Consider the following 12,170-nt stretch of genomic DNA (forward strand, 5'->3'; position numbering starts at 1 on the left):
ATGATGTCACTGGATCTTCTCAACAGTCCTTAAAAGGCGAGTCTCTCACACAAAGTAAACACAGTCGTTTGTTTTCTGGCTAAGAAATAAGAATAGCTGTTTATTTTGTTGTGTCAAAACACATTTCACATCTATTTGTGTGACTCAATGAGAACAATTCCTTGTAAACATTTTTACCCAAATTATCACAACCATGAGCTGGAGATGACATTTATACGTGTTTCCGGCCTGGTCTGCTTGCAGCGGGTCTTTCTGCGTCTGCAATGTTCTTCTGAGTACCGTTCACCACGATGGACATCCAGATAAGGATGCCATTTTTCCGAGGGACAGCACAGTGATTTCACACGCTGTAAAAAGTGAGATATGAGGATTTGTGGAATGAAGAATGATCACGAAAAACACGCACACAAACGCGCACATATACCTCCAATGCATTTCCCTGTGCTCTTATCAGCTTATACGTAGCCATGACTGGAATCCAAAGAAGAATAAATGCTACCATGCACCATCCTAGAGCGAGCGCCCACGCTGGATATTGGACACTTCCATAGGCGGGGGGCGTGAAGGTCATCAGAGACCAAATCAGGATCACCTGTACAGAAAAAGTGACAATTAACATCCACTCTGGGGTCACAACTTTCGGTGCAGGGGTCTCAAACACGCGGCCCGCGGGCCAAAGGTGGCCCGCAGGACACTACTTTGAGGGCCCCCGCCTTGATATGAAAGTTTAATGTTAGCGCGGCCCCGCGCAAGTTTGATATGGATGCTGTATGGTATCATGTACCCAGAAAAAATTATTACGTTTGATTAATGTTCATGTTAAAGGTTAAATAACTGTTAATAGTTATCCTCCCTATCCGTGTGGAAGTGGTAAGTTTTTGGCTATTTAAGTTTAAAGGAAATAACTTGAAGGCTACCGTTTAGGTCGCTAAGCTCTCTAGTTTGCGAGTTAGCATGTGTCTCAAGACCCCGCAGTTGCGCAATATGTTGTGAATAAAGAGTATAAATGTGACTATAGTCGTGTTTTGTCATATCTACAGGGCTCTAATAATGCTTTGTTCATTTTAATTTGAAAAAAATAATTTGTCTACCCACCAACTATATGTGGTTTCTTAAGTTTTTATTATTATTATTATATTTATTTATTACTGATTGATTGATTTTCTTTATTCTTGATTTGTTTATTTATTTTTCATCTTATTTTGTGTAGAAAAATAAAAAGTAAGATATTTGAGAACAGTGGAATGTCTTCAGTGGAAAATCTTAATATTATGGATGTAGAGATTTATACATGGAAACCAACTTCTCTCGTCCCTGTTTTCCACTAGTGCTGTTGTGATGGATGGAGGCGTGGGTGCGCCACGCTGCGCTGGACTGCAACGCTCACAAAAATTGCAAAGCGCGCGCCCATTGGTGCGATCCAATGTCTGGTCTAGGAAAAAAGACCCCTTAGTGTTTACAGTGTGCCCTTACCACGATCACACAAGGACTAATGACGAACCAACACACTCTCCACCAAAACCAATAGGCGCAACTCTTCTTGCCGAGCATCATCTCTGCATCCATGATAAACTGGTTCCCCCCTTCGGAAAAATTAAACAAGAAGAACCGTTTAATGAGGTCACTTTCATTTTCACACATGTTCCGTTGTTATTTACCGTATATGTAGATGACACCAATGATCTCCAAGAGAGCCAAAATGAGCAGAACCCAACTGGCAACAAACTGGTCCACCAGAGTCACCCAGTATATTCCTGCCTATAAATTACAGGTAAATTCATCGGGTGTGTTACGTTCAGTGTGTTACACAACAGTAAGAAAAGTGTTACGTACCTGACTGACACAAGGCAAACCCAGCAGGTAGAGAAGCACACTGGTCGTTATGGTAAGTAGGGCATGTTTGGACGTCAAGCTTTTAGGGAAAGAGTCAATCAGGCAGGTTGTGATCACCTCTAAGTCCAAGAACAGATGACAGGTTTAGGATCCGGTGCTGTGACTGTAACCCGTAACAATCTGATCCAATACAAAACTATATGATGTTCACTCCCAGTGTGGTAGTACTGATTTATTATTGACTTGAATATAAGACAACGCTAGTTTTTAGGAAAATAAAGATCTTTCCATCCATCGGGTCGAAGGGTCAGCATCCTAGGCCTAGCAAAGCCCAGACTTCTTTCTCCTGGCTACTTCATCAAACTCCTTCCAGCAGATCCCGAGGCGTTCCCTAGCCAATTGAGAGTCATAGTGTCTCCAACTTGTTCTGGGTCTTCCCCGAGGCCTCCTACCGGTTGGACGTGGCCTGAACACCTCCCCAGGGAGGCGTCTGGGAGGCATCCTGACCAGATGCCCTAGTCACCTCATCTGGTTTCTCTCAATGCGGTGGAGCAGTGGAGTTTCTCCTGGATAATCGTGTTTCTCACCGTTGTTTGACATCACAAATATAAACGTACAGAAACAAAATATAAGACGACCGATCACTCTGAGATTTTTTTTTTCCCCGATCATATTCTTTATGGGCTAATACAACACTTTATCGATATGTTTATGATTTTTGGTGCATTATTTAGCCTCCGATGTCTCACCTATTCCAGCAAACTGAGAGTCGAGACCAACAGTCAGCAGCATAAAAAAGAATAAAAAGGACCACAGAGGAGAAACAGGAAGTTTTGACAAAGCATCCGGATACGCAATGAAGGCCAAGCCAAAACCTGCACAAGAACACAGAAACAAAACATAAGACAATTACATATAATTATTAAACATCCATGCTGCGTTTTTTAACTCACCTTCCTTCACCACTTCTTCAACGGGAATTTGGTAAACATGAGCCATGTGACCCAAAATGGAAAATATGGCAAAGCCAGCCAGCACACTGGTGCCTTAGATTAAAAAACATAAAATATAATCAACTTTTTTTTTACATGTTATGCCTTTACAAGTTAATAATAATATGTATAATAATATGTTTATGATTGTGAATGTGGTCCTACCAGCATTAGTGAGCGTCACAACAAAGGAATCCTTCAACATGTTGTTGTGGAATTTACTATAAGAAGCGAGTGTCATGACTCCTCCCCAGCCGATAGACAAAGAGTAGAAAGTCTGAGTCGCTGCATCTTTCCACACCTAAAACACGTTGAAAACATGTTAAAATGTTAAATCAAACATACGAGGGTCGCGGGGGGTGCTGGAGCCTATCCCAGCTGTCTTCGGGCGAGAGGCGGGGTACACCCTGGATTGGTCGCCCGCCAATCACAGGGCACATATAGACAAACCATTCACACTCACATTCATACCTATGGACAATTTGGAGTCGCTAATTAACCTAGCATGGTTTTTTTGGAATGTGGGAGGAAACTGGAGTACCCGGAGAAAACCCACGCATGCACGGGGAGAACATGTAAACTCCCCACAGACACCTAATATTTCTTAACTGTACAGTGTTTTAATCATTTTAAAAAGGATAGCTCTTATACATATACATAACTAAATAAAACTAAACTAAATCAAAACTTCAGATCTTGTGGTGTCCATAGTACCCGGAAAAAAAACGCATGCATGCATGGGGAGAACATGCAAACTCCACACAGACGCCTAATATTTATTAACTGTACCGTGTTTTAATCATTTTAAAAGGGATAACTCTTATACATATACATAACTAAATAAAACTAAACTAAATCAAAACTTCACATCTCGTGGTGTCCATAGTACCCGGAAAAAAACCCATGCATGCACGGGGAGAACATGCAAACTCCACACAGACGCCTAATATTTATTAACTGTACAGTGTTTTAATCATTTTAAAAAGAATAACTCTTATACATATACATAACTAAATAAAACTAAATTAAAACAAAACTTCAGATCTTGTGGTGTCCATAGTACCCGGAAAAAAAACGCATGCATGCATGGGGAGAACATGCAAACTCCACACAGACGCCTAATATTTATTAACTGTACCGTGTTTTAATCATTTTAAAAGGGATAACTCTTATACATATACATAACTAAATAAAACTAAACTGAATCAAAACTTCACATCTCGTGGTGTCCATAGTACCCGGAAAAAAACCCATGCATGCACGGGGAGAACATGCAAACTCCACACAGACGCCTAATATTTATTAACTGTACAGTGTTTTAATCATTTTAAAAAGAATAACTCTTATACATATACATAACTAAATAAAACTAAATTAAAACAAAACTTCACATCTTGTGGTGTCCATAGTACCCGGAAAAAAACGCACGCATGCACGGGGAGAACATGTAAACTCCACACAGACGCCCAATATTTATTAACTGTACAGTGTCTTAATCACTTTAAAAAGGATAACTCTTATACATATACATAACTAAATAAAACTAAACTAAATCAAAACTTCACATCTCGTGGTGTCCATAGTACCCGGAAAAAAACGCACGCATGCACGGGGAGAACATGTAAACTCCACACAGACGCCTAATATTTATTAACTGTACCGTGTTTTAATCATTTTAAAAGGGATAACTCTTATACATATACATAACTAAATAAAACTAAACTAAATCAAAACTTCACATCTTGTGATGTCCATAGTACCCGGAAAAAAACGCACGCATGCACGGGGAGAACATGCAAACTCCACACAGACGCCTAATATTTATTAACTGTACAGTGTTTTAATCATTTTAAAAAGGATAACTCTTATACATATACATAACTAAATAAAACTAAACTAAATCAAAACTTCACATCTTGTGGTGTCCATAGTACCCGGAAAAAAACGCACGCATGCACGGGGAGAACATGCAAACTCCACACAGACGCCTAATATTTATTAACTGTACAGTGTTTTAATCATTTTTAAAAGGATAACTCTTATAAATATACATAACTAAATAAAACTAAACTAAATCAAAACTTCACATCTTGTGGTGTCTATAGTACCCGAAGAAAACCCACACATGCATGGGGAGAACATGCAAACTCCACACAGACGCCTAATATTTATTAACTGTACAGTGTTTTAATCATTTTAAAAGGGATAACTCTTATACATATACATAACTAAATAAAACTAAACTAAATCAAAACTTCACATCTCGTGGTGTCCATAGTACCCGGAAAAAAACGCACGCATGCACGGGGAGAACATGCAAACTCCACACAGACGCCTAATATTTATTAACTGTACAGTGTTTTAATCATTTTAAAAAGGATAACTCTTATACATATACATAACTAAATAAAACTAAACTAAATCAAAACTTCACATCTCGTGGTGTCCATAGTACCCGGAAAAAAATGCACGCATGCACGGGGAGAACATGCAAACTCCACACAGAGATGGCCCAGGGTGGAATCGAACCCTGGTCCTCCTAGCTGTGAGGTCTGCGCGCTAACCACTCGACCGCCATTTATCTTTTGATTAAAATCCATACGACCGTACTTGTGCCTCGGTGAGCTTGGTCAAGTTGGACTGGGAACCAACATAGAACTCTATCCCATCTATCGCTCCTTCCAGCGTCACCCCTCGGACCAGTAGGATCACCAGCACCACGTACGGGAACGTAGCGGTGAAGTACACAACCTGTCAAAGCAATTAATAGAATATCATGCAGTGATAATGTATATTTATATACCTTAATTAGTATACTTTTCCTGACGACTTGATGCCTTTGATTAGCGCTGCAGCAACAACGACGGAGCTGAGCAGCAAACACAGAGCCAAGTGCCAAACGACTGGACCCGTCTCCTCGATACTCCTGGATCTCTGTAGGGCCACACGACTTGGGAACAAAAGGAGACATCAGTATTTGTCACACACATACATACAAATACACCCACTAGTATTTGCAAATGTGTGTAATATATCCTTACTCCCAGTACTGCTCACTGGGACTCTGCACTGGGACTCTTATCTTGTTGGATGAAGGACAAGTTATGTTTTCTTGAGTCCAGTTGGCCATTAAAACTCCGCTTATATTGCAATACACTACAGAAAGAGAGGATTTTTCATATTATAAAATGCAATAATAATAATAATAATAATAATAATAATAATAATAATAATAATAATAATAATAATAATAATAATAATAATAATAATAATAATAATATTATTATTATTATTATTATTATTATTATTATTATTATTATTAATAATAATAATATAATAATAATAACAACAACAATAATAATAATAATAATAATAATAATAATAATAATAATAATAATAATAATAATAATAATAATAATGATAATAATAATAATAATAATAATAATAATAATAATAATAATAATAATAATAATAATAATAATAATAATAACAATAACAATAATAATAATAATAATAATAATAATAATAATAATAATAATAATAATAATAATAATAATAATAATAATAATAATAATAATAATAATAAACACCTTTGGGTGAGTTGCTGCAGTTGCTGTCAGCCCATCCCATGCAAGCGGACCACAGCAGAGGAGACTGGAAGGACGCAAACATGTAATACAGGCTGTAGGCGATGATGACGTTGTAGTACACGGACACAATGAGGGTCACCATCACCATGGCAACGCCAACACCTGCAAACCGACACAGAAGAAGAATCCTTTGACTTCTGCTTGTGTTCCGCCACTGAAGCACAATTTCCTGTGTAGTCCGAAAAATATTCCCTTGAAGTCCAATAAGATGGACTATGAATTATTTATGGGGGGGGGGACAGATGTCATTCATCAGCTTCAGTTGTATTTTATCTACTATTGGTTGTCCATTTGATATATTTACTATAAACCAACCAGCCAGCCAATCACAGGGCACATATAGACAAACAACCATTCACACTCACATTCATACCTATGGACAATTTGGAGTCGCTAATTAACCTAGCATGTTTTTGGAATGTGGGAGGAAACCGGAGTCCCCGGAGAAAACCCCTGCACCGGGCCAATGGCCAAGAGTGGAATTGAACGTGGGTCTCCTAGCTGTGAGGCCTGCACACAACCCACTCTAACACTGTGCAGCCCCGTTCATAAAATTAGTAAATGTAATTAATTAGTGAGGCAGTAAACACTCTAAAGTTACAGTGGATGTGTGAGAAATTTCAAGTCAACCCGACTTATGGGTTGTATGACACCCCCATAAGCAGTGAACTATTGGTAACAATGGACAGGCGGGAACACCAAGTCAGAAAACAATGAGGTCTGATTTTTTTTCGAGGCTGCATGGTGGTCTAGTGGTTAGCGCGCAGACCTCACAGCTAGGAGACCTGAGTTCAATCCCACCCTCGGTAATCGGCCCCGTGCATGCGTGGGTTTTCTCCGGGTACTCCGGTTTCCTCCCACATTCCAAAAACATGCTAGGTTAATTAGCGACTACAAATTGTCCATAGGTATGAATGTGAGTGTGAATGGTTGTTTGACTATATGTGCCCTGTGATTGGTTGGCCAATCCCCATACCCCGCATTTCGCCCAAAGACAGCTGGGATAGGCTCCAGCACCCTTTGCGAGAGGATAAGCGGTAGTAAATGAATGAATGAATGAGTTTTACGATGGATACTTAACCTTTGGTCACCACAAGATGTGAAGTTTTGATTTATTTTAGTTTTATTTAGTTATATATATGTATAAGAGTTATCCTTTTTAAAATGATTAAAACACTAAAGTTAATAAATATTAGATGTTTGTGTAGATTTTGCATGTTCTCCTCGTGTAAGTGTGGGTTTTCTCCGGGTACTCCGGTTTCCTCCCACATTCCAAAAACATGCTAGGTTAATTAGCGACTCCAAATTTTCCATAGGTATGAATGTGAGTGTGAATGGTTGTTTGTCTATATGTGTCCTGTGATTGGTCGAGTCCAGGGTGTACCCTTTCTCTCGCCAAAAAGACAGCTGGGATAGGCTCCAGCAGGCCCGCAACCCATCATTTTTTAAACATTAAATCCATTAAATAAGACACAATCCTTGAAAAACAAACAAACGGTGAGTAGTTAAAGCTCCACTGACCACAAACTACCATCATTGTTAATCTTCAATCCAACAGGTCGGACGTTCTTACCTTGTAGTATTGGCACTGCTCTCCAGACATGAATCGGTCCTTGGCTGCAGAATTGTCCCAATGCACTCTCCAGGAAGAAAAGCGGAATCCCGGCAACCACTAACATCCCAAAATACGGAATAAGAAAGGCTCCTGTTCAAAGATAAAGAATCGGAAATGAATGGAACGCTGTAGTAAAATAAATGTAATGAAATACACTCACCCCCTCCGTTCTTGTAGGCCAAGTATGGAAACCTCCAGATATTCCCGAGGCCGACGGCATAACCGATTGTGGAAAGGATGTACTCCTTCTTACTGGCCCAGTTCCCTCGGCTAGAATTCTTATCACCCTCATTCGTATGCGGGTTCTGTTCCAAAAAAAAAAGTGACCGTAATTTTACCCTCTGTGCTCTAACGCCATCACAGTTTGTTTGTCAATATCCCAAACTTGGAAGCATTCCTCCAAAAATAATAACGGTTATGATTATGATCTGATTTCACTCGCAAGTGAGCACACGCTTGCATCACTCAAGACTGACAGAATTCATTAAAATGGAATCCATCATAGCCAAGTAAAGGTAGCTCATTAGACCACAATGTCTGTGAATGTACCTTTACATACAATAATACTACAATCAGATGTATTATATTATAAGATTAAGCATACATTTATTACAAAGTCTTACCTGGTCAACAACAGCAGGGTTGGACCAAATAAAATCCTTCACGGTGTTCCAGATGTGTTCCCTCATGTCCTCAGTTTAGGCTACACTCTTTCTTGGTGGAAAACATTCCCATAGGTTTCTTTATAGGCTCGGTGAGGTTGAAAAGGGCAGGCTCTTCCACCAATCACAAGGACTCACCTGACCCCCACTAAATACCGGTGTGTGTGTGTGTGTGTGTGTGTGTGTGTAATGTGGTATTCATTTGAGTCCTTGAAGAGAAGCTCACACAGTCACACCAAAAAAAATACATTTTTGTCCATTGAGACATTTTTGCCTGTTTTAGTAAAGACGCTGACCAACACATAATCATATAATCATGATGACCATGACCTATCATCACAGGTGTTGTTATTAGTCTTGATAGTTTATAGAAAACCCTTTTAAATCATTTTAAAAAGGATAACTCTTATACATATACATAACTAAATAAAACTAAACTAAATCAAAAATTCACATCTTGTGGTGCCCATAGTACCCGGAAAAAAACCCATGCATGCACGGGGAGAACATGCAAACTCCATACAGACGCCTAATATTTATTAACTGTACAGTGTTTTAATCATTTTAAAAAGAATAACTCTTATACATATACATAACTAAATAAAACTAAATTAAATCAAAACTTCACATCTTGTGGTGTCTATAGTACCCGAAGAAAACCCACACATGCACGGGGAGAACATGCAAACTCCCCACAGACGCCTAATATTTATTAACTGTACAGTGTTTTAATCATTTTTAAAAGGATAACTCTTATACATATACATAATTAAATAAAACTAAAATAAATCAAAACTTCACATATTGTGGTGTCCATAGTACCCGAAGAAAACCCCCACATGCACGGGGAGAACATGCAAACTCCCCACAGACGCCTAATATTTATTAACTGTACAGTGTTTTAATCATTTTTAAAAGGATAACTCTTATACATATACATAACTAAATAAAACTAAAATAAATCAAAACTTCACATATTGTGGTGTCCATAGTACCCGAAGAAAACCCACACATGCACGGGGAGAACATGCAAACTCCCCACAGACGCCTAATATTTATTAACTGTACAGTGTTTTAATCATTTTTAAAAGGATAACTCTTATACATATACATAATTAAATAAAACTAAAATAAATCAAAACTTCACATATTGTGGTGTCCATAGTACCCGAAGAAAACCCACGCATGCATGGGGAGAACATGCAAACTCCACACAGACGCCTAATATTTATTAACTGTACAGTGTTTTAATCATTTTAAAAAGAATAACTCTTATACATATACATAACTAAATAAAACTAAATTAAATCAAAACTTCACATCTTGTGGTGTCCATAGTACCCGAAGAAAACCCACACATGCACGGGGAGAACATGCAAACTCCCCACAGACGCCTAATATTTATTAACTGTACAGTGTTTTAATCATTTTTAAAAGGATAACTCTTATACATATACATAACTAAATAAAACTAAAATAAATCAAAACTTCACATCTCGTGGTGTCTATAGTACCCGAAGAAAACCCACACATGCACGGGGAGAACATGCAAACTCCCCACAGACGCCTAATATTTATTAACTGTACAGTGTTTTAATCATTTTTAAAAGGATAACTCTTATACATATACATAACTAAATAAAACTAAATTAAATCAAAACTTCACATCTTGTGGTGTCTATAGTACCCGAAGAAAACCCACACATGCACGGGGAGAACATGCAAACTCCCCACAGACGCCTAATATTTATTAACTGTACAGTGTTTTAATCATTTTTAAAAGGATAACTCTTATACATATACATAACTAAATAAAACTAAACTAAATCAAAACTTCACATCTTGTGGTGTCCATAGTACCCGGAGAAAACCCACGCATGCACGGGGAGAACATGCAAACTCCACACAGAGATGGCCGAGGGTGGCAACAATACTTAAGTTTCTATAATATTTGCCCATAAAAAGTACTTTTTTGGCCACCCGCTAAGGGACCACATGTGGTAACTGTATAGCAAATCACTATAACGATTAAAAAATTGCTACCGTCACACATTTTTTGTGATGTACTAAAAAAAAATCTGCTAATGCAGTACTGTTTTTGTACAAAATGTCAACATTCATGATAAGATATTCATGCAACAGGAAGTGACACACACTAACACAAACTGTCCTGGCCTGATCCGGGTCAGGATCATGCCCGGACTGATTGTATTTTTGAATGTGATTCTGATTCCCGTCCTGAATATTATGTGGGTTTTTCAACAAATTAAACAGAAAAGTAAAATGTCATTAAGATAAGTGACTAACGACTAACACTTTTAGCTGCAAGAATATTTAATAGCACCTTTTTTCTCATCTTGCAGCTCACCCTGAGGCCATAACTCCTGTATGTACAGAAAACCAGGTCAGTGCGACACACACTCGATGACTCAGCTTCAAAAGAAATAAATAAGAACCGTAAAAAAAGACAACATGATTGCATCGGATTGAGAAGGATGTCATTGAATAGACAAATGACACACAAATATCCTCTTTGACTTTTTTTCCCTTGTTGAAGGCCCATAAAACCTTTTTTTCCACCTCATTAAACAGAAAACCCGTGAATCTTATCAGGTCTTCCTCAAGAACAACGGGGAGGAGCTTGTGTCTGAATGATCTAAAATGTGCGAGTGTCCTTAACATGGAGGTGATCTCATTTTTATCACACACATTTTACTATATCCTGCAGTAAAAGTAAGGGAATGATTTCATTGGATGAAAGCACTTCATTGTTGAATTGTGTTTTTGTTTATAATTATATGCCGAATATACTTCATGACCCCCCTAAATTAATACAATTGATATTAATTAAAATGGTATAGACCATTTCTGTATAAATATAGCGTGGCGATATTATAAAAATAGTTTTATACTGCAAGTTACCCAGCATGCCTTGCGGTGTGTGGTTATGGATATAATTTTTGGCATGTACGTTCATGTTATGTAAAGGTTTATTTGGTTATTTTTGTTAGTGTTTTGGTTAATGACGGTTAATAACCCGTCCATAACACATTCAATACCGAAGACAGATTTATTTTCTATTCTATTTTTTATTTTTTATTTTAACACATGCACAGTTTAGTTCCAAATGTGAAAATAGTGTTTAAATAGTTTATGGTGTTATATTTGTAAATGCATTATTTTGATGTACAACACCAATTTTTTATGGTATAGTTGTGTAAATATTTGAGCTGGCAATTTCAATAAAATAAAGAAAAATAAAAATTTAAAAGTTTTTTTTGTTTTGAAAAAGTATCAAACCATAACACAAACATATTAAACCGTGAATTCTGCATACCGTTGCAACCCTAAATGTATTTTTTCACAAAAAGCTTTTTTTTTTTGTTGGGAGCTGATATTTGCCTGAAACCTACCAATG

At 37.7% G+C, this 12,170-nt stretch overlaps 1 protein-coding gene across 1 annotated transcript; it reads right to left on the reverse strand.

The window, feature by feature from the left end:
• Positions 1-104: 104 nt before the first annotated feature.
• On the reverse strand, positions 105-8,779 carry LOC131105942 (sodium- and chloride-dependent neutral and basic amino acid transporter B(0+)). The gene is made up of 15 exons (XM_078798723.1): positions 8,714-8,779; positions 8,251-8,395; positions 8,049-8,180; positions 6,416-6,577; positions 5,867-5,981; positions 5,643-5,775; positions 5,436-5,576; positions 2,991-3,126; positions 2,787-2,879; positions 2,583-2,708; positions 1,834-1,952; positions 1,659-1,758; positions 1,474-1,583; positions 425-592; positions 105-347 (listed from the first exon to the last, which is right to left on the reverse strand). The coding sequence occupies exons 1-15, from the start codon at positions 8,777-8,779 to the stop codon at positions 186-188; spliced, it is 1,908 nt and encodes a 635-aa protein (XP_078654849.1). The 3' UTR covers positions 105-185.
• Positions 8,780-12,170: the final 3,391 nt, after the last annotated feature.

This window comes from Doryrhamphus excisus, linkage group LG18 (genome assembly GCF_037039965.1).
Source record: "Doryrhamphus excisus strain RoL-2023G ecotype Guam linkage group LG18, RoL_Dexc_Guam_v1.1, whole genome shotgun sequence".
In the NCBI taxonomy this organism is placed as follows: Eukaryota; Metazoa; Chordata; class Actinopteri; order Syngnathiformes; family Syngnathidae; genus Doryrhamphus; species Doryrhamphus excisus.

Excerpts from the sequence above, each read along its gene's own strand:
- LOC131105942 (XM_078798723.1), bottom strand. The coding sequence starts at position 8,779 with ATGAGGGAACACATCTGGAACACCGTGAAGGATTTTATTTGGTCCAAC. Across the intron at positions 5,982-6,415 it reads CTGCAGCAACTCACCCAAAG|TGTATTGCAATATAAGCGGA; the intron begins GTGTTTATTATT and ends CTCTTTCTGTAG. Across the intron at positions 1,759-1,833 it reads GTTTGCCTTGTGTCAGTCAG|GCAGGAATATACTGGGTGAC; the intron begins GTACGTAACACT and ends TGTAATTTATAG.